Source organism: Panthera tigris, chromosome A1 (assembly GCF_018350195.1).
Source record: "Panthera tigris isolate Pti1 chromosome A1, P.tigris_Pti1_mat1.1, whole genome shotgun sequence".
Classification (NCBI taxonomy): Eukaryota; Metazoa; Chordata; class Mammalia; order Carnivora; family Felidae; genus Panthera; species Panthera tigris.
The window spans coordinates 143,149,423-143,170,673 of NC_056660.1; the positions used below are offsets into that span (position 1 = coordinate 143,149,423).

Genomic DNA, 21,251 nt, shown 5'->3' on the forward strand with positions numbered 1-21,251 from the left:
AAAAATAGTCTTTCATGTGAGAGTAATTTTATAAGTAATTTTTATATGAGAATAATTTTCTAGCTGCTGTATTTTAATCATAGTTGCAATGTTGGGCTTTTAGAATATATTTTTAAAATATTCTTTTATTTTAAAAATATGAAGAACTTCTTAGTTTATACAGTTCAGAATATACATTTTATTGGTGATGACACAATCCCCAAATAGTATTCATTATTTTTATAAATCTCTCCAAAAGTCATTCGTATTAAAATGCTTAGCTCTTAAGAGGTCTAAAGTGTATATATTTAGATATGGTTTTATTTCTGAAAGTTCTTGTCAACTGATTCCGAGATAGAGGTGTGGCCCAGTAACCATCAAGAGACCTGCTGATTCCATTTGTGACTGCTTCAAACTTTGTCCCTAGGAAAATTACTCTAGTTTGCTTGTATGTAAAAACATTTTATAGGAGCGCCTGGGTGGCTCAGTTGGTTAAGGGTCCGACTTCGGCTCAGGTCATGACCTCACAGCTTGTGAGTTCAAGCCCTGCCATCAGGCTCTGTGCTGACAGCTCAGAGCCCGGAGCCTGTTTCGGATTTCTGTGGGTGTCTCTCTCTCTCTCCCTCCTCCACTTGTGCTCTGTTGCACTCTCTCTCTCTCTCTCTGAAAAATAAACATTTTTTTAAATTTAAAAACATCTTATAAATATCAAGCCCCTTATTTTAGTCCTCACAACAACCATGTCACTAGGCACTATTATTCCCGTTTGACAGTTGAAGAAACAACTCCAGAAAAGTAACTGGGCCAAGACCACACCTCTCCTAAGACTTCCAGCTGCAGCCTGTGTTCCTATCCACATACTTGGCTACCTAGGAATATATAGGGATTGTTGCTTCTTAGCTTTTCACCAGGCCCTTATCAGTGAGTCTGCAGATAGAGATTTGGGAGACACTGACATAAAGGTAATAACTAAAGTCACCCTGGGGGAAGAAAACTAGATGGTGGAACCATCTAGAAAGTAGAACTCCGGAGAACCTCAAAAATGGGCCGAGGAAAAAGAACAGGAGCCAAGAAAAGGAGAGAACCGACCAAATGGAGCAATCCGGTAAGGCCAGTAGATCGAGGAAGACCACTGAAGAGCATCCTTTGGAGTTGGCAGTAAGAGGTTGTTAATGACCGAAATCATTGAACCCTACAGGTGACATGGGTGTCTTTCATGAAATGTAATTTCATCTCAGTAAAGCTGTTAAAAAAAAGTCACGGCCGGTAGAAGGGCTGCTGTAGCAGGGCTGACAGCTCATTTGCCAGGCTTCTCCACGTAGCCTACCTCATCAAGAATTCTCCGTGCAAAGCCATTGACATTTCTCTGTACAACTGTTCTTTGTCATTCCATTTTTAAAAAGCCAAAGGAACAGTTAAAAAAAAAACCTTGTTTTTTCCTAACATGCTTTTCAATCAAACCGTCTCCCTTGTCCTGAGAATAAATGCTCTCTGCCTCCCAGGGCCTCACTGGCGCCATCAGCCCCTTCCCCTTTTGTCTTCCACGGCAGAGCTGGCAAGTCCTGGTGACGGTGGTTCACTCTAGCCTTCTTCTGCCCTCCCCGCTCTTCCCTCACGTCCGTGTGGCTCGCTGCAGCTTCCAGGCTGGCGGTGTCTTCCTCAACATTCGCACAGTCTTCCAAGATGTACACATGGGCGGAGAGGCAGGCATGGGTGTCCCTAAATCTTGGCATCACTGAGTACCTACAAAAATAAACACAACTGCAGTCGCCTCGCTCACAGTTCTGAGCCCCAGCTCATCATCTGATCTTTGCAGGGATCTTACCGCTGCGGGCCTTGCAAACCGGGGTACACTGGTGATCAGACAAGGGGATGCAAAACCGAAAGGAGCTGCAGAAATCCTGAGCTGAATCCTTGCAGTGTGAATGCACAGTGCATTGAAGAGAGGCAAGGGGATGTGACATGTGTGGTAAGTTGTCTGTCACCTGCTCAATGATTTTTTTCCTCTTCCATTTCAAACACCAAGCCCTCCCCAGTTTCTCCTTGCTTCCAGGTAAAAAGTACTCAGAAGTGAAAACATTTCAATTGAGATACACACAGAATTTAATAGTAACAGGGTCAGCTGAGTTCGCAGAGAGCAATGTGAAGTCCATCGAACATCAGCTGCCTTTTCTCTCCCTGTCAGTCATGGGTCAACACCATTCCCTCAGGCACATCAGTGGTAGAGCCCTCCCTCCACTCTAGCACAGAGTAGATATCTACCCACAGAGTGGTAGATACCCTCTGTGGAGGGCCAAGAAGTGGGCGGCAAGAAGCGAAGGGGTCGCCTTCCCTCCCTCCCTCCCATCCACCGCCCTATTTATTCGGGGAATGTATTAGCATACTGCCATCCTTTCTAGCTGTCCTTAGAACCTGGCCTGATGCTCCAGGAAGCAGGTTGGAGGAAAGCGGTAGGCTGTTGCAACTCTCAGAGAACCCTCCTGTCTCCTGCCAGTGAACGCGAGGGGACAGAGGGCACTTTTCTGTCTCCACCTGCACCCAGATTCAGGAATAGCTCAGCGGATGGCCACTCTTCTCCCTATGCATTACCCAACCCTGGAGCCCATCTGGGGAGGAGCTGGCTGGCAAGAGAATTGACGTGGGTCTCGGGCCAGGTGGGTGCATGCTGGGCCCTTGGTGAAGAAGAGGGCCCTTTCTGACACCCACTCCTAAATCCCAGGCTCCAGAGTCCTCAGGGCTTCTAGACACTGAGAAGTCAGCCACTTCAGCTGCTTCCCAGTAAGTCAGGCCCATGGCAGGTGGCCCTTCAGACTGTGGGACTCCCAGGTTCACGACGGTCACTCCTGAGCTGCAGGATGGATTCTGGGAGACGCTTTCTCTCTTGTCTATACCTTGAACTTAGGCTTCTTTATCATTATGCTCACAAAATTTTCTACTGGGAGCATATCGCTTTTCAAATATTGGAAATGAGAAGAATTAGAATGAAGTTGAAGAAATGTAATAACATGCATTCTCTCTGGCAGCACAGATAGTCTGTAACAAGGTCCTGACAAAGGAGCAGGCTGGGTCAGAGGGAAAAACCCCACAACTTGCCTAATTCCTGTTGCCTGGGCATGTTTATTACCATTGAGAGGCGAGTGTAAATCTGTGTTTAAATCCTAATTTTCTGTGAACAAATTAATGACTTCCCTGGGATGGTGGGTGATGGAGCTCTTAATATGTTTTTGAATTTGTAATAAGGCACGACAACAGATGGTAAAGGATTAATACACTTGGTGTGACTACTAAAATAATTTAATCTGCCAGAAAATGGCTCATTAAAAATGTATTTGTTCCTAGAGGAAATTTTTTCTTTCATTAAAATGAGTCAAGGACCATACCCCATGGCCAAGCTTTCCAGGCCTTCTGAAGGCCCGCTGAAGCAACTGCACGGAAATAGGGGCACTTACGGGAGGGGTGTCTTTGGCCTCCTGCCTTCTAAATTCCTGGTTGCAGAAGGAAAGCATGGATGATTGAGAACAGGCAGGCTGCCGCTTAGGAAGTCACTGGTCTTCAATCACCTTCTTTTGATTAGCAAGGCCAGGAAATTTAATGTTTATTCATGTCAAGTTCTTTTTCCCTAAACCCTGCTTCTGTTCCTCAGGCTCTCTGTCCTCTCCCTGACTTTCTGGTTCCCTGTCCTTTTCCAGGTCCTCTTCCTCACTGTTCGTTCCTCTGTTCTGCCTTCCCCCTCTTCAGGTGCCTGTCCTGTTCCTGGGCTGGGCCCCCAGGTCCTACCTCATGCCCAGGGCACCACTTACTGAATAACTTCTTTTGTCTTCAGTTTGCCAGCGATCCTTGCTCAATAGCCTAGTTGTCTCACCTACAATGGGGTAACAATGACCTTGCAGTGTCATTGTAAGGATTGGAGACAATGGGTGTAGGGTCTGATACAGAATAACTATTGATGCCTCTTATGCTGGCAATGAAGTGAGGGCTGGTGACGACAGGGTACTTGGGTAGACTTTTCCAGGGGTGGAGAGAACACACAGGCCCAGCCCTGGACCTGTGGGAATCTTCTTCTGCTAAAGGGCATGAATAAAGGTAAAGCACCTTGGAAGGTTACTCTTTTGATGGAAATTGATTTAGAAGACTGTTAAAATCAGAGATATGACTGCAGTTCAAGAATGATAAGGGAAGTGGCACAAAAGCCACATGCATTCGTTTCTGCTGGGAGAGGAAATTGAATAATCATGTGGAGAACAGGTTAACAGTAACTCTGAATTACAAATACCCTTTGAACCAGGAATTCCACACTAAGACACCAGTACATGTGCAGAATGACCTATGTACTAGAGTAACCTGTTGTAGCCTTGTTTGCAATAGAAAAATGTTTTAAAAACCAGACACCCATCAGTAGAGGACTGGTTGAATTCATTAAGGCACATGACTACCACTTTGGGTATGATATATCTGTGACCACTAAAAAGAGTGACATGATCTACATGGAGTGATATGGAAAGAGCTCCAAATAAAGTACAGAACAGTGGATATAGGTGCTGTCATTTGTGTTAAGAGTCAAAAGAAAAAGAATGCGTGTATTTGCTTGTCTGTGCATGTTGTATCTGTGGAAGTATACATAATAATGGATGGCCTGAGCCAAAAAAAATAGGAATGGGGAGGAGTCTTGGTTCTATCTCCCTTTGTACCTTTTGATTCATAAGACTATTCAAAAAATAATAGTTTTAAAATCCTACCCAACAAGGCGGTGTAGCTCTGGGCCCTCCCTCTGGGGAAGCACATATGATTAGCAGGGATTCACAGGGTCAGAGCTGAGGCCCTTGTCAGCCACCTGCCTCCTCCCAGGCTTGGTTTCCCGAACTTCTCCTGCGCTTTCCCTTCACAGTGTGGCATTGGTTGGGCTGGCGATGGCTATATCTGCGGAAAGGATGTGGACATTGACAGTTACCCCGACGAAGAACTGCCGTGCTCTGCCAGGAACTGCAAGAAGGTAAGGAGGGCACACAAGAAAAACACCACATTCGCTGTGGGCTGTCCAGAGCCAGAGCTTATATGGGGGAGGGTTCCATTTAAAACTGCATTTTGAAAGTAGCTGCATGTCAAACGTAGCCAAACAGCCATCAACAGGAAAGTCAGGCGGCTACAGTCAGTCTTGAGGTTAGAAATCATTTCTGACCTAAGACAGATGTAGATGGGGGTGGGGAAATACGGAGAGGTTGATAAAAGGGTACAGACGGGATACGAAGGGATAAGAAGAATAAACCTGAGGATCTAATGTATAACATGGTGACTATAGTTGTTAACCCTGTATTGTCTAACTGCAGTTGGCTAAAAGGATAGAACTTAAATGTTCTCACCCACATACAAAGAGCCAGTGAGATGTTGGATGTGTTAACTCAATGGTGGGAATCCTTTCACAACATAAAGGTATATTAAATAATCACAGTGTACACTTCAAATATATTAGAATTTTGCCAGGTATACATCAATAAAGCTGAAAAAAAAGTCAGATGCAGATGTTTCTCTGAGCTCTTGTTTCTTCTCCTTAGGATAATTGCAAGTATGTGCCAAATTCTGGCCAAGAAGATGCAGACAGAGATGGCATAGGAGATGCTTGTGACGACGACGCTGACGGAGACGGGATCCTGAATGAGCAGGTACTTGCTCTGCCAGCCGGGCGCATGAATTGCCACATACCAGGGATGCAGAAGAAAGCCTGCGAAGTCCCCTATTTGTATTAGTCATTCCCCATGGTAGTTGCCATGCCTGTGATCCCCTGGCATCGCGGCTCTCTCTCCTGAGTTCTGACAGCGCATGACAATGGGGTGGGGCTGGCTGGCATCCACTGCAGGACCGGAGACCTTGGAGGGATTCAGTAAAGTCTGATTAAATGGTCTTCTGATCCGTTAGGATAACTGTGTCCTGACTCACAATGTGGACCAAAGGAACAGTGACAAAGATATCTTTGGGGATGCCTGTGACAACTGCCGGAATGTCCTGAATAATGACCAGAAAGACACTGATGGAGATGGAAAAGGAGACGCCTGTGATGATGACATGGATGGAGATGGTGGGCTTGTCTTGCTTTGTCTTTTATGTGGGACTCGTGTGTCCTTTTGCCCTTGTTCTCTGTTAGGAGCAGAAATAGCATTGCTAACTCAGAAGGCCTCCCACATGGAGTGGTTTCCTGCAGCTTGTGTCTGGCCCACCTCTTTCTATGGAAGGAGACTCCATAGCCCACTCCTCTATTTAATAACCTTGGGCGTTTCTGGAATTCTACATCTTTGCCAGAAACTTTGTGGGGATTACTTCAAGCAGCGTATTTGCAGGCCATGTGTCTTCCTAGAAAGAGTAGATCTCCCCCACCCCCACTTCCCACCTGTGAGATTCCTGGGAGCAGAGAATTGCATGAGGGGGCCTTGAGCAGGGTCACAAACTACAGATTCTGGGTCTGGCTCCTCCTGCGGAGAATCAGGCATCTCCCGGAAGACGGGCCCTTCCCCTGCCTATTCTGGGAAGAGTGTGGAGGCAGGAGTGGGCCAGCTCTAGGCTCCACTGAAGAGGCCTTCTAGTGTGGGCTGTGTGAATGGCAACCCCCAGAGCACAGTTTGAGTTCTGGAGCCTCTCAGGATGGGAGGCAGAACATTTGTTTCTGTGTAGCTTCCATAGCATATAGATGACTATCATCAAAGTATAGGCTGGATGTGATAGTTTTTGAAAAATATTTCACATCACAAGGGCCTTGAAGGAAAATCTTTAGAAATACACTCCCGGCCCTCCACCTACTCACCCACCACACACACACACACACACACACACACACACACACACACGGCTCCAGAATATCCACACCTCCCTAAAACATGACCTCATCCTCTGCAAGCCCTACTGATGATCAGATCCAGTGGTATGCTGGTAAACCAGTTCAACAAACCAAAAAAAGCTCCAAGATGTAGCATTTGCCAGTTTCTATGCTATAAATACCACTCCCACCATGACTGATTACAGGCTGCTTGCATGACAGGACATAGACAACAGTTGGGAAGAGGGGGGGCACGGTGGGCCCAGCCCTTGGGTCCCAGTCTTTATTCACATCGCCACAAGGTCCTCCCTCTCCAGGGCTGGCCCACCTAGCCCTCATGACCTTTTCGTCTGGTTACATGATAGTCCTTGACATCTTGCACAACTTCTAACTGCATGGAGAAATGCCTCAGATCGCTGTTCATTTTTAAGTCTCCCAGAATCCATCCTTTGAGGGTACATCCAGATAAGTGCTGAGAAAGGTAGTGGCTCTTGGAGGACAGCTCAACAGAAGTCCCTCACCCCAGGCCTGGGTAGAGGCTTGATCTCTTAGCACCCTGAAGCCTGTCTTCTAGATCTGTGTGTTCACCTGACTCAGGGAACCATTCCTTTCTTGTAGGAATAAAAAACATTCTGGACAACTGCCCAAAAGTTCCCAATCGTGACCAACGGGACAGGGATGGTGATGGCGTGGGGGATGCCTGTGACAGTTGTCCTGATATCAGTAACCCTAACCAGGTGAGGAGCGTTTGAGGGCCTCATACTCTAAGCTGAGCTCCCCTATGTGAAGATTCTTTAAGACCGGAGCCTAGAAAAACAGCAGAGCACACTGGCTCAGCTCCTTGCTGTTGCACTTACCTACCAGAGCAGACATGGTAGAATTGCACACCTTAGGTCTGGAGGTGGTAGGAAGAACGCTTCACGAGACCTAAGGCCCTCTGGGCTAATCTCATGGGCTGTAGAGTGCCTATGTAGAGTGCCTTAGTAGTAGGAATTTAATGATGCCCAAAACAAGTCTTTTTGCTGGAAGGAAAATGTAGCATGGAAATTAACCTTTGGGAGCCTGTGCCCTTTTAGTCCCCAAGCCCCTATACAGCCTATGTCTGGACATTTCAGATGAAGTTCAGTTAGCGCCGTGTTGTTTCCCTTCTTGCTTCCTGTCTGGATAATTGGGTATGATGTGTCATGTATTTTTAAAGCCCTGAGAGAGGGGCGTCATTGTTGCCCTCTGTGACTCACTCCCATTCTGGCTTAATTCCAACATGCAGAAGCAAAGCCAAATCAGTTTGCCTTGTCCCCATGCCTTTGGCTGGCTCTCCTCAGACCCGTGCCAGAGTTCCACGTCTCCACCTGCCACCATCCTGCCCCGGCGCCCTTTCCAATCAGCTCATCTGGTGTGTAGGCAGCCCAGCCATGTGGCTTGATATTTTGGAAGGCTTTTTTGACAATTCAGCATTGTGCCTACACCAATATGGTGCTGTCCTTTTGCAGTTCTGCACCAACCCAATTCCAGAGAGACTTCCTGAGATGCAGTGGTGAGGGGCCAGATCTGCCTTCTCTGGAACGTTCTGTGCATGAAGGCCCAGGGATAAATAATTACATGCTCTGTTCTCTTTGCAGTCTGATGTGGATAACGACCTGGTTGGGGACTCCTGTGACACCAATCAGGACAGGTAGGGCACATTTCTCAGCTGCATTAAGGCCCGATGAAAAATTTAGAGGAAATTTTAGCTTTCGGAGATTTCTGCTGCTACCTTGCTTTGGGATCTCTCTGAATACATTGAGAGAGATTGAGCTACTGGTGGGAAAATAGCCCTGCCTCTGGCCAGGGTCACCGCACTTCCTTGAAAGTTCTCTATAGCCAGGTGACGGTGTCAGGAGGGGCCACGAGGCACTCCAGCAAGTGAGATTCTAGCACAGGAGAGGCAGTAGAGCATCATGCTTCAGACCCGGGCTCTGGATGATACACAGCTAGATAAATCCCAACCCCTTCACTTACAAACTACCTAACCTTAAGCAGGTCATCAAATCTCTGTGCCTCAGTTTTCTCATCTGAAAAATGGGGACGACAATGGCACGTAGCCAGGTCTGTTGTGAAGATGGAGTTAATTTATGAAGAGTGCACATCACAGCTTCCCTTACATAGCTAGCACTCAGTAGGTATGAGCTCTTTTATTATTATAGTCTTTCAGCTCAGGGAAGCTTCACCATCATCCCAAAATAGGAAACTGTCAGTTTGCTGAGAGATCACTGTTATTTCATTGTCCTTGGAATTTTTTCGTGTTGTGTCCCTTTATTGGTGGTATTGTCCTGTGCAAATGAGTTTTGTCAACCCGTCTAGCCCCACACGATGTAGTCCTATATTAAGACACAGGGCTGGATCAGATGCTGTAGCAACATTAGCAAGAACACAGACAAGTGTATCTCTGCCCTGGAGGCGCCTGTGGTCCTAGGCTCTGTCCCCTTTCATCTCCATCAGGGATGCTTGTCGGGGCGGCAGGACAGGGATGAGAGAGGGAAAAGACCCTGGAAGGCAAAGCAGGGCCTCCCTTCTCAACCCCTGGGAGGTGGCCCTATCCCCAGTGGTTCTTGAGCCCAACCTTGTGCAAGGACAGCTGCCATAAAGTCCCATTTCTGTCCTTGTGCTCAGTGTCCTTGCTGCAAAGTATGTGTCAGCCAAGTGCACTTAATCCTACTTCTCAATGCAGTCTCAGTTTCTTCATCTGCAAAGTAGAGAGAATTAAATGCACCTTGCAGGTTCTGTAAGAATAAAAGCTAAAGTAGGTAACGCTGCTGGCAGAGTGCTGGTCCACAGGTGACCTGCACCAAACAGTGGCTGTGTTATTGTTACCACCACACGAGGAGAGGGCCACAGAGTCTGCCCTAGGAGGTCTCCATTTCTAAGTGGAACCTTCCCTAAGGGATGGACATCAAGAATGTTCCTTGGTGCAGGTGGTCTTGCACCGACTGCCATCTACGGAATCTCTAAAATATCCTATCCTGTCACCCTGTAGATATTTGCCTAAAATAAATGACTCATTCTGCTACATTCTAATTCCCATAAACTTGAACCTTCGGGAGGAGGACAGGAACTGCTTGTTTTTGCATAAAAATGTGCAAGGCCGTATAGAATGGCTGCTGATGGAAACGGCTCGATCTTAGGATTTAAAAGTCAGCCCTGCTACAGGCACAGGAATTCCGCTGTTTGAGCCATGTCATCTTCTACTTGCCCAGGTTGGCCTCGTTTTCTCTGGGACCCATCTGGGACATGTGGCCTGGAGGGCATGGGCTGGTGTCTGGCTTCCCTCCCCTGTCTGGGATAGGCCATGGGTAGAATGAGGTGAAAGGGACATCTGCTCTGATACAGAGTAGCCAAAGAGGGCCTCCATCAACACGGGGAAAAAAACTCTGGGGACAGGGCAGTCTCCTCCTCGAGTGGCTCTAAGGCCTGGAAAAAAGAAATGTCAGGTGGAGAATGAGGGTTCTGAGAAGTGCTTTAGAGCAGGACTGAGCCCAGCCTCCATGCTTGCCTCTCAGGCAGGGGCCGCCCCCTCCTCTCTGCCATTCTTCCTGAGGCATGCACATATGATCCTTCTTGGGTCTGCTGGCCAGGGATTGTGAAGAGGAATGGAAAACACTGGAGGGCTTCCTAGGAGCCAGCACATACAAGTACTCTGTCATAGATTAAATTGCAATATGCAAAATTCTAATCACAGAAGCATTTAATCTTCATAACAACGCAATGAGGTAGGCTCTGTGACTCCCATTTTACAGATGTAGACACTGAGCCACAGAGGGGTCAAGTATCACGCCTGGGGCTGCATGCTAGTAAGTGGCTGAGCCAGGATTCACTAAGCAGCCTGGCTTCACTGCCCCTCACTTTGTTCCCTTTGCACAGTCTCAGCTGGAGGTGGCGGGGTGTGGGGAGGTGATCACAGTCCCCAGGGACTGATAGGAACATCTGGTCACAAAACCAGAAATCAACCTTTATCTTCTTGAGTAGGATATGATGTGCTTGTTTCAACAAGATGAGGAAGTGGAGAAAATGGTCTCGGAGGCCCACAGGGCAGCCCTGTCTAAGGACATGTGGGTCAACAGAGACCAAGCCCCCACACCCAACTCTCACTTCCTCCCTGCTCTCCGGTCACCTGTGCCACAAACCACCTCTTCCTCCTCCCACAGTGATGGAGATGGACACCAGGACAGCACAGACAACTGCCCCACCGTCATTAACAGCGCCCAGCTGGACACTGATAAGGATGGCATCGGTGACGAGTGTGATGATGATGATGACAACGATGGCATCCCAGACGTGGTGCCCCCGGGACCAGACAACTGCCGGCTGGTCCCCAACCCAGCCCAGGAGGATAGCAACAGTAGGCGGGCTCAGCCTCGGGTTGCACGGGGGCCCCCAGGCTCCCTTCTGCCAGGCACACGGTGGCACGCTTCTCCTAGGGCCTCTCTGAGGAGCCACAGTTTGGGTGGTCAGCAGACAGCTGGTAGACACCACTGGCGAGCTCCGTCAGAGAAGCACTGCCCTGCAGCCTCTGAGTAGCCCTGGGATGAGGTCACGTGGGCCAGGGAAGCAGCCACACGATTCCCCTCAAAGGGCTTGGGGAGCTGCTTGTCTCACAGGAGTCCCAAGCTCAGATGGCTACAGAGGCGAGGCCAGTAAGGAAGAGTGTGCACAAAGCCAGAAATGACACAGAGTAGTGAGGACCTTGGCGAGTGGGGGAGGGTACGCCCATCCACAGCTCAGCAGTTCAGTTCAAATATCTTAATACCAGGTCAGCTGAACAAAACAAACCATGAGCCAGAGGAGCCAGAGAGCCTAAGGATCACCAGCTGGTCTTAGAGACTGTCTGGTGATGATAATTTCCCTGTTTTTCATATGTTCTAGAGAAAGTACTATAGATGTTTGCTTATGTAAGATCAGCCTTAAGATTCACCACTTGGTGAACCCCAGCATCCTGACCCAAGGTTTCTGACAAGATCAGTTTTATAGAGTTGCCTACCACACCACTCTACCCCCAGAAAATTCTTTTGGTCACCTACAGTGGGGTTCAGCAACCAACCATGATGACTCCAGGATGGGGCTCGGGGCCACCTCAGACATGGCTGCTGCTGGGCTCCTCTGCCCACATGGGTGGAGAGTCATAGCCCTGGAGGTGGGGTGTCATAACCCTGGAGGTGGGGTGTGGGCTCCCTCCAGCTCCTTGCCCAGCCCTGTCTCCGTCAAGCACAGAGTGGGCGGTAGCCAGCTCCTCTCCTCCTCCCCCGCCCCACCCAGGAGATGGCGTGGGAGACATCTGTGAGACTGACTTTGACCAGGACCAGGTCATCGATCGGATCGATGTCTGCCCAGAGAATGCGGAGGTCACATTGACCGACTTCAGGGCCTACCAGACAGTAGTCCTGGACCCTGAAGGGGATGCCCAGATTGATCCCAATTGGGTGGTCCTGAACCAGGTAAGCGTCACGTGGTCAACAGCAGCTCAGCTCTGCCTCTCAGCACAGGTCGTCCTGGGAGAAGTGGGTAACAGTGACAGTGGGCACTGTTTCGGACTGCACTTACTCCTCATAATCACCCTATGACAGAGCACTTTCATTAGCCCTGTTTTACACATCAAGTCCCATCAATCCGAAATGATTGCTCCGGGTAGCAATGCAGGTGATGGCTAAGAATGCTGGAACTGGGACCCAGGCAATCTGACCCCAGAGCCATGCTACTGATCTCTCCAGGGGACTGCCTCCTGCATGTCTTCCTTATTGTGTAGCTACAAAGAGCAGGCACAGAGAGGCTTGGGTTTTTTAGTGTCACCCAGGAAGTCACATTCATTAGAAGTCTATGTTCTCTCAATTAAGCTGATTCAATAAACCCTTAACTACAGTTTTAGCAAAATAATCTCTATTCAGCTTCTCTTTCCCCCCTCACAAGTATGTGCTTTCTTTGAGGACATAACAAGGTAGAACAGTTCCTCAGGTAATTAAATCTTTGTGTGGAGGTCAGACCTTGCTGACCACTCGCCAATGGTGCCAGAGGCTCTGGGCTTCCTTGAGCTTTCTCCACCCTCTAAGATGGCCTTCAACTCTCTCTGCAGGGCATGGAGATTGTGCAGACTATGAACAGCGATCCTGGCCTGGCAGTGGGTATGTCCAGGGCATCAGGAGCACGTGTATAGAATCCACTCGTTGCAGCTCCTCATGTGGCTGGTCTGCCTCTCTGATCTTCTTCTGATCCCTGCAGGGTACACGGCATTCAACGGAGTTGACTTTGAAGGGACCTTCCACGTAAACACCCAGACAGACGATGACTACGCTGGCTTCATCTTTGGTTACCAAGACAGCTCCAGCTTCTACGTAGTCATGTGGAAGCAGACAGAGCAGACATATTGGCAAGCCACGCCATTCCGCGCTGTGGCGGAACCTGGCATCCAGCTTAAGGTACCAACAGCTCTAAGATACTCATCTCTCTTCGGAGCCCTCTTTTTAAATCCTCTGTTGTCCCATGTAGCATTTAGTTCATCTGTGAAATCGAGGTGTTTGTGCTACAGTACACCCAGGGCTTGGCCTTCATTCTTGGGTACAAGCTGTGTCCTAACCTCTGGGTGACTGATGGTGAAAATGTCAGTCTGAGTAGGGCTCAAGAGTTGGGAGAGATTTGGGGGTATGTCACCAGGCACAACATACCAGTTTAACTGGCTAATCTGTTCCCTTGATGGGGCCAGCTGTGTACAGGAGGGCTGAGCCGCTGCCTCCCTCACTCCTGCTTGGAGAAAAGGCACACTTTAGAGCTCTCAGAAACACATGTGGGGAGCAATGGATTTACAGCAGGAAAAAAAGTGGAATGGGTTAGTGGGGTATCAGCCAGAGCTGGTTATTAAAGGGTTGAAGGTCACCTCAGGAGAAAGGGCATTTAAGTGTTTACGCTTTTGTCCAAATCCAAGACAGCCAGATTGTAACCATGAAGTCACCACCCCAGGGACCCAGGAAGCAGGAAGGGTGGTCTGTGTATTTGGTTCTACCGTGCTCGTGTCCTTTCCAGGCTGTTAAGTCTAAGACAGGCCCAGGGGAGCATCTCCGCAACTCCCTGTGGCACACCGGGGACACGAGTGACCAGGTCCGGCTGCTGTGGAAGGACTCGAGGAACGTGGGCTGGAAGGACAAGGTGTCCTACCGCTGGTTCCTACAGCACAGGCCCCAGGTGGGCTACATAAGGTACGTGGAAGACATCTCACCTTGCACTTGAAGCAAAGCACATCCTCATTGTACGTCACAGAGCCTTCACCGCCCTGACCCTGGATGGCCCTCCAAGGGCATGCTTCCAAGACTCAGGCCATGGCTCCCAGAAAAGTAGTAGGAGAAAGACACCCAAGCTCAAACTAACCAGCTGGACATTACGGCCCAACTGGGGGTAGAGGGACTTTCTGCACGGCAGGTGTCAGCGTTGGGGAAGGAGGTGCTTGAGTGGTGACCCCCTTTCTGCCATGCTGACCACTGTGAGGCAAGGCCTGGGTAAGTCTCCTATCCACACCTGCCCTGTATGGTGGCTTGTTCACGAATATTCATGCTGCACTGCGGTGGGTCCCTTTTTTGGTCTCTTCCCCTCTGGACTATCAACTCCCTGAAGACAGTGCCTGTATCTCCTTTTACCTTGGTCTCCCCACTCTCGGGCCTGTACCACATGCGGCAGGAATGGATCTTCACGTGAGCCAACACCATCTGCCTCATTTCCCTATAGGACTATTTAAAAAACAAGCACTAAAAACTCTTCTCAGAAATGAGGATGGCTTAGGCTACATCTTTGAAATTTAGACCATGTACTTACTTGCTCATTCCTCAAACGTGCAGATCAACACCAACGACAGCTTATGTAGACCAGTTGCAGTCTCCTGACCAGGAAACCAGCCTGGTGGAAAAAAGAAAATCATGGTGGCTAATTCATGTTTTGTTCTTCTTTGAGCATTTAGTCAAATGTACTGTTTGTCGCACAGTAAGACATTCATGTTCTGAGCCTTATGAAGCCTAATGCCTTCTTTTCTGTCCCAAAATGCAGTCATAGAATATACAATCTGCCTGCACATAATTTGCAAAACTAATTCCCTAACACTGTAAGAGAAAAATAATAATTTATGACAAAATCATGTAAATGCTTAAACACCACTACACCACAACACAAAATGAAATAGAAGCAGTGACATTCTAATGCAGGTTTTTCTGCTGGTGAGTTAACTTTTAACAAGGTGAACACCTCTTTTTAAGCAAAACAAAGTAGTCGTTTCTCAATTTACCCCCCCCCCCCCCAAATTCAGTATATATTAAAACAGTGCAAAAAATACTTGATGTTCTCAAGTAAACGGAAGTTAGGGTCTAGGCCCGCCCTGATAATTTTAAGCAGGGTTTTCACCTACCCAAGTGTCTGAAGGAACACTCCAAAGGAGTATAGGATGCAGGACAAGTTGTGACTGTTCTCTCCAGGGCTTTGTAAGCCATTCAGCTTCCCTGGCTTCTGTCATAAAATGCCAGACAAAGAGCCACAAATTTCTAAAGCCCTTGTTTAGGGGAGGGCTGTTGCTCCCATGGAGGATCACTATTCTGAGATTGAACCAGGTGCTACCAGTCAGACCTCAGGAAAAGCAGTGATTTTTCAGTATGTTGTCTGGACAAGGTAACTCACAGGACAATGAGGTCACAAAGCCTCTTGGCCATGGTTCACACTGTGGTTTCTCTTTAACTCATCAGCAAGTACCCATCGAATATGACTCTGTGCCCAGCATTGTGTTAGGCTTTTGGAGAGAAAGAATATGGGAGGACAGGAACATACAGTCCTTGACCTCATGGAACTTCCAGTCCAAGAGGGAAGGGGTCACAGCTGGAGCACAACCCAGGGCTGTGAAAAATGGAGTATGAAACAGCAAAGATGTGGGTATTTAAGAAGTGAGGCCCCTCAGGAGCACCTGGGTGGCTCAGTCAGTTAGCTGGTTGGCTCAGGTCACGATTTTGTGGTCCCTGGGTTTGAGCTCCCTGTCAGGCTCTGTGCTGACAGCTCGGAGCCCGGAGCTTGCTTTGGATTCTGTGTCTCCCTCTCTCTCTGACCCTTCCCAGCTCATGCTCTGTCTCTCTCTCAAAAATTTAAAAAAAAAAAAAATTTTTTTTAAGTGGGGCCCCTGGGTCCCACAGTGGGTGCTTCACCTTGACTTGGGTTTGAGGTTCATGAAGACCGGCTTGGGCTGTGTTGTCCGCAGAGTGCGCTTTTATGAAGGCTCTGAGTTGGTAGCTGACTCCGGGGTCACCATAGACACCACCATGCGTGGAGGCCGGCTTGGCGTGTTCTGCTTCTCCCAAGAAAACATCATTTGGTCCAACCTCAAATATCGCTGCAATGGTAATGTGCATTCTTGTTACTATACAATATTATTACTGTCATTAATCAGAAAACGCCCCCTTATTTTTACAGCACATTTTCTTCTCAGGAGCTCCAAGCTCATGCGGCATATTCGTTAAAATGTAACAGTCTCTGTGTAACCAAAGTAAATGGTAGATCTCATTTTTCCTACTTGGTAGATGAGGACATTGAGACCCACAGAATTTAACTGCTTGGCTTAGGATTTGGGGTTCAGTGAGAAATTCACTCAGATTTAATTTACGGCAGCCTTTATTTTCTCATGGCTCAGACATAATCACACTCAAAATCCATTCTGCCTGCTAATTTCCTCTAGGCCTATGAATGAGCACTCCCGGGCTTTAAGCCAACAATTTGCAAAGCAGCCTGAAGTAGAAAATGGCTGTGGAGGCTTCAGGGGCCTGTTGCTTAGGCTGACAGTGACCCCTACAGGATGCTTGCGCAGCACGAGATGGTCCCGGATTCCAGGTGGAAGGAACTTTACTAACCCTGCTGTGCCTGTTCTGGTTTGCAGACACCATCCCAGAGGACTTCCAAGAGTTTCAAACCCAGAATTTCGATCGCCTGGATAATTAAACCAAAGAAGCAATCCATAATTGTTTTTCCAAGCACTAAAGCCATATATTTTTTAACTTACTACACCTTTTTTTTTTTATATACACTGTGCCTGCCTTTTACCAATCCAAATAATATCAAACTTTTTATATGGATGTGGCAATAAAGGAGAGATAATTTCTAAAACCTGGGCTACTCAGACATTGCTTACATGTGGCTCAGGCTTTGATGGTGTGTATGTGCTTCTCTGAGGTATACATCTTGAACTTGTAGGGGGAATTTTTGCTTAGACTGGGTGAATCAGTGAGATTGAGCAAGTGCGTGAATCAGGAGACTCAGGCCGAAGGTCTGATCACTGGTCCCTCAGGTTATCTTCACATAAAAGCCTAACAGTGCCATTGCTCACCTCAGCAGCCTCAAAAACACATGCTCAGGGGAACCTTCCCCAAGAAGATTTTTCCTGACCAGTCCTGGAGCCAATCTAATTCCTTCTGACACCCTCCCCCACCCCACACACACCTTTCCACACCCGCACATTCAGCAGTCATTGTGCTTATTTATATATTTGGCTCCCCCCAGTGGAATGTAAGCTTACTGACATCAAAGACCATGTCTTAACTAAAATCAGTATTCCCAGTACCCAACATAGTTACCTGAAATATAGTAGATATCCAGTAAATGTTTGCTGGCTTGCTGGCTGAATGCCTCTTAAGTAACAAGGACAAAAGTGTAGATGCATCATATAAGCCCTTCCACAACTCAAAAAGCTCTTCACAGGGGCGCCTGGGTGGCTCGGTTAAGCACCCGGCCCTTAGTTTCAGCTCAGGTCATGATCTCACAACCCGGGTTTGTGAGATTGAGGCCCATGTTGGGCTCTGCACTGACAGGGTAGAGCCTGCATGGGATTTTCTCTCTCCCTCTCCCTCTGCTCCTCCCCCACTAATGCATGCTCTCTCGCTCTCTAATAAATTAAAAAAAAAAAAAACCCTCACAACATATGCTCTATGATTATATCAGTAACCTAATTTCAGTGCCTAATTTATACATACCATTCCATTTATAAGGCAAAGATCCAGGCCCATTTTTATAAACTCCCTAAGAATTCTGTTTTAAAGAATATTGCTGGGTAGTAATATATCCTCCTATTCCAATACTCCTGGAGGTATCTTAAGTCATAAATAGAGGATAAACACTATCCCCACAGTTTTATCATGATTTCAATAGTCCTAAAGTACGACGCATATGCGTAAACAATAGGAGATATGCAGGATTTCAAGACAGCCCGCTACACATGTAAAGCCTAGAGGTGTCTGTTGCCTTCTAATTCAGGACACTAGATCTCCCACATCAAGGTCTTCAGTGAGTGGACAGAATTCAGGCCTGTCTACCAATTTTTCCCTCCGCTGACACTGTCTAGTCTCCCAGGGGGACTATGTTACAGGAGATACTGTTCAAGGATTTCTGGACCATACTGCTGTCATGGGCTTTTTTCAGTTTGTGGTTTCACACCTATAATTCTTTCCCAATTCCAAAAAAAAACTAAGAACAAGTTCATTTCATTAGAGATCATCCTCTTTCAATCTTAGTCCTTTTCCTTTTTTTTTTTTTTTTTTTTAATCTCACTGAAAGGTTATTATTTACTGAGCCCTTAGGGCCTCTTGGAGCTCTCTGGCCCATTTGGTCTTCCACACACTGTCAACAATACAGTTAGGTTATACCTTTATAGCTATTTTCATGCCCTTCTGCTGAGTCTTTGGCACTTTACTAGGCAGTCTGTGATGAAAACCACAAATCTGTTTCTTCAGAGATCTCATTCTCATCACCGAAGTATATACCAGATCCTGGACAGGAAATAAACTACTCTGTAAGTTAAAGAGAGTGTGTTAATCAGATCTGGTTGTGAAGCTGAGCTGAATTCTTACAGTATTTTGATCGGACTTTCAGTGAGCCTGATTTCCTTATCAAAACCATCTCTGGCTCCCATATTCTCTCCTTTACTGCCTCCCTGATGCTGGTGGAAAGAGGAGGCAGCCTTTCTGTCCCCTCCCCACCCCCAAGTCTCCCTGCTGTTAGCAATACAGCTGCTCTAGGAAAGCAATATACCCTTAGGAAAGTTTCTTTGATACTTTTGTGTCTATAACCATGCTAGTACCATTGGCCTATAAGAGATCAAGAATACAATTGTATCCCTTAGGGAGCTTATTAGACCATTGGGAAGACAAAGGTCATTATATACAGAGAGCAACAGACCCAGTGATGTGCTGAAGCCAGTGCTTACCAGCTCAGGAGAGCCAACTATTATGTTTTGAAGACAGGATATCCCGTCAAGCTGTTGATGGTTTGATATTAGCCATCATGAGAATATTTACACCACAGAAATTGGCAAACACTACAAAGCAAGGCTCCAGAGAGCTGATGGTCAAACATTTACCAGCACACAACTGGGTGGGGTATACTATCCTGTCTTATTTCTGGTTGTCCCTCCTCAGTATCTTGGGAAATGCTGTAGAAAGCTTGAAACTTTCAGAAAACTTCTTCTTTAAATGGAGAAGCAACAGGAAAAAATGTAGAGAAGAAGCTTCTGGACACTGGTCTTGGCAGTGATTTGAATATGATGCCAAAAGCATTCAGCAAAAGCAGAAGTCAGCAAATGGAACTACATCAACCTCAAAAACGTCTGCACAGCAAAAGAAACTAAATGTACATCAGATAAGGGGTTAATATTCAATACATGTAAAGAATTCATACAACTCAATAACAACAACAAACCCTGATTTTAAATGGACAGAACTAAACAGACATTTTTCCAAAGAGGACATCAAAACGGCCAATAGGCATATGTAAAAATATGCCACGTGACCAACCATCAGAAAAATGCAAATCAATACCATAATGAGTTATCAACTCACACCTGTTAGAATGGCTATCATCAAGACGAGACAAGTGCCGGTGAGAATGTGGTGAAAAGGGAACCCTTTTACACTATTCATATGAATGTAAATTGGTCCAACCACTATGAAAAACAATATGGAGGCTCCTCAAAAAAATTAAAAAGAGCTACCATATACCCAAGGAAAGGAAAACAGGAGTTCAACCACATATCTGCACTCCCATTTATCACAGCATTATTCACAATAGCCAAGATATGGAAACGTGAATGTCCATCAGTGAAGTAAAGGATAAAGAATATGTGGTAAATATACATGGTGGAAAATTATTCAGTCATGAGAAAGAAGGATATCCAGCCATTTGTGACAACATCATGGTCCTTGGGCACAATATTCTAAGCAAGGTAAGTCAGAGAACGAGAAGTACTGTATGATATCACTTACATGTGGAACAGTAAGTGCCACTGGGTGGCACATTTAAACATCTGACTCTTGGCTTTTGCTCAGGTAATGATCTCATGGTTCATGAGTTCCAGCCCCACATTGGCAAAGAGCCTGCTTGGGATTCTCGGTCTCCCTCTCTTTCTGCCCCTCCCTATGCACGTACTCTTTCCTCTCTCTCAAAAATAAATAAACTTAAAAAAAAAAAAAAAAGATTGGGGCACCTGACTGGCTCAGTTGGTTGAGCATTCGACTTCAGCTCACGTCATGATCTTGTGGTCCATGAGTTCGAGCCCCACATCAGGCTCTGTGTTGACAGTTCAGAGACTGGAGCCTGCTTCAGATTCTGTGTCTCCCTCTCTCTCTTCCCCTCTCCAGCTCATGCTCTGTCTCTCTCAAAAATAAACAAACGTTTAAAAAATAAATAAAAAAGATTGATGGTGTTTAAGGGCACAAGCTTGCAATAAGTAGTAAATAAGTCATAGAGATCTAAAGTCTATACAGTATAATGAATGTAGATGATATTGTACAATATTGTACTACAATCAAACTTACTATGAGACTAAAAATTATCCCAACTGCTAAAAAGAAAGAATAATTATATAACATGATAGAGGGGTTAAATATTGCTACAATGGCAATTATATTACAATATATAGATGTATCAAACTAATAAGTTGTATGCATTAAATTTGCACATTACATGTCAAATATATTCAATATTTTAAATGTGGAGAAGTGGAGAAAGTTGTGAGAATCAGGAAACACTTGAAAAAGGCTAGCAAGATGCCTGCGACAAACTATAGCAATGGCCTAGCTGGTGTGGTGCCCTCTCCCCCAACCTGGGAGTTTTTAATATTTATATTCAACTCTAGTGCAGAAACTCAAATTTCTATGAGAGTTCCATCCATGTTAGCAAGGTCTTCATTTGAATCTTATTAACGGCCCTTTCCCCTCCTTGCTCTCCCTTTCTCTCAAAAATAAACAAACATAGGGGCACCTCGGTGGCTCAAATGAGCATCCAACTCTTGATTTCGGCTCAGGTCATGATCTCACAGTTTGTGGGTTTAAGCCCCACATCAGGCTCCATACTGACAGTTCAGAGTCTGCTTGGGATTCTCTCTCTCTCCTTCTCTCTGCTCCTCCCCAGTCACATTCTTTCTTTTTTTTTTTAAATGTTTATT

At 46.6% G+C, this 21,251-nt stretch overlaps 1 protein-coding gene and 1 long non-coding RNA gene across 4 annotated transcripts in view; one reads left to right on the plus strand and one right to left on the minus strand.

Moving 5' to 3' along the window:
• Window positions 1-16,924, plus strand: part of THBS4 (thrombospondin 4) — a 45,272-nt gene extending 28,348 nt beyond the window's left edge. Inside the window, exons 10-22 of the mRNA XM_007079980.2 lie at window positions 1,796-1,948; window positions 4,865-4,969; window positions 5,529-5,636; window positions 5,890-6,049; window positions 7,400-7,518; window positions 8,401-8,453; window positions 10,963-11,156; window positions 12,071-12,249; window positions 12,882-12,930; window positions 13,028-13,224; window positions 13,826-13,998; window positions 16,026-16,165; window positions 16,698-16,924. Coding sequence (XP_007080042.2) covers window positions 1,796-1,948; window positions 4,865-4,969; window positions 5,529-5,636; window positions 5,890-6,049; window positions 7,400-7,518; window positions 8,401-8,453; window positions 10,963-11,156; window positions 12,071-12,249; window positions 12,882-12,930; window positions 13,028-13,224; window positions 13,826-13,998; window positions 16,026-16,165; window positions 16,698-16,759 — 1,692 coding nt within the window. The 3' untranslated portion in view covers window positions 16,760-16,924. The remainder of the gene's footprint in view (window positions 1-1,795; window positions 1,949-4,864; window positions 4,970-5,528; window positions 5,637-5,889; window positions 6,050-7,399; window positions 7,519-8,400; window positions 8,454-10,962; window positions 11,157-12,070; window positions 12,250-12,881; window positions 12,931-13,027; window positions 13,225-13,825; window positions 13,999-16,025; window positions 16,166-16,697) is intronic.
• LOC122239499 lies at window positions 1,024-15,603 on the minus strand. Of its 3 annotated transcripts, none has more exons than XR_006218688.1 (5): window positions 15,192-15,603; window positions 14,609-14,689; window positions 13,471-13,546; window positions 4,716-4,896; window positions 1,024-1,722 (listed from the first exon to the last, which is right to left on the minus strand). It is a non-coding gene; the product is annotated as an uncharacterized LOC122239499 (long non-coding RNA). The 3 variants fall into 3 exon arrangements; XR_006218689.1 differs by having other exon boundaries at window positions 13,471-13,549; XR_006218687.1 differs by having other exon boundaries at window positions 13,471-14,523.
• Window positions 16,925-21,251: the final 4,327 nt, after the last annotated feature.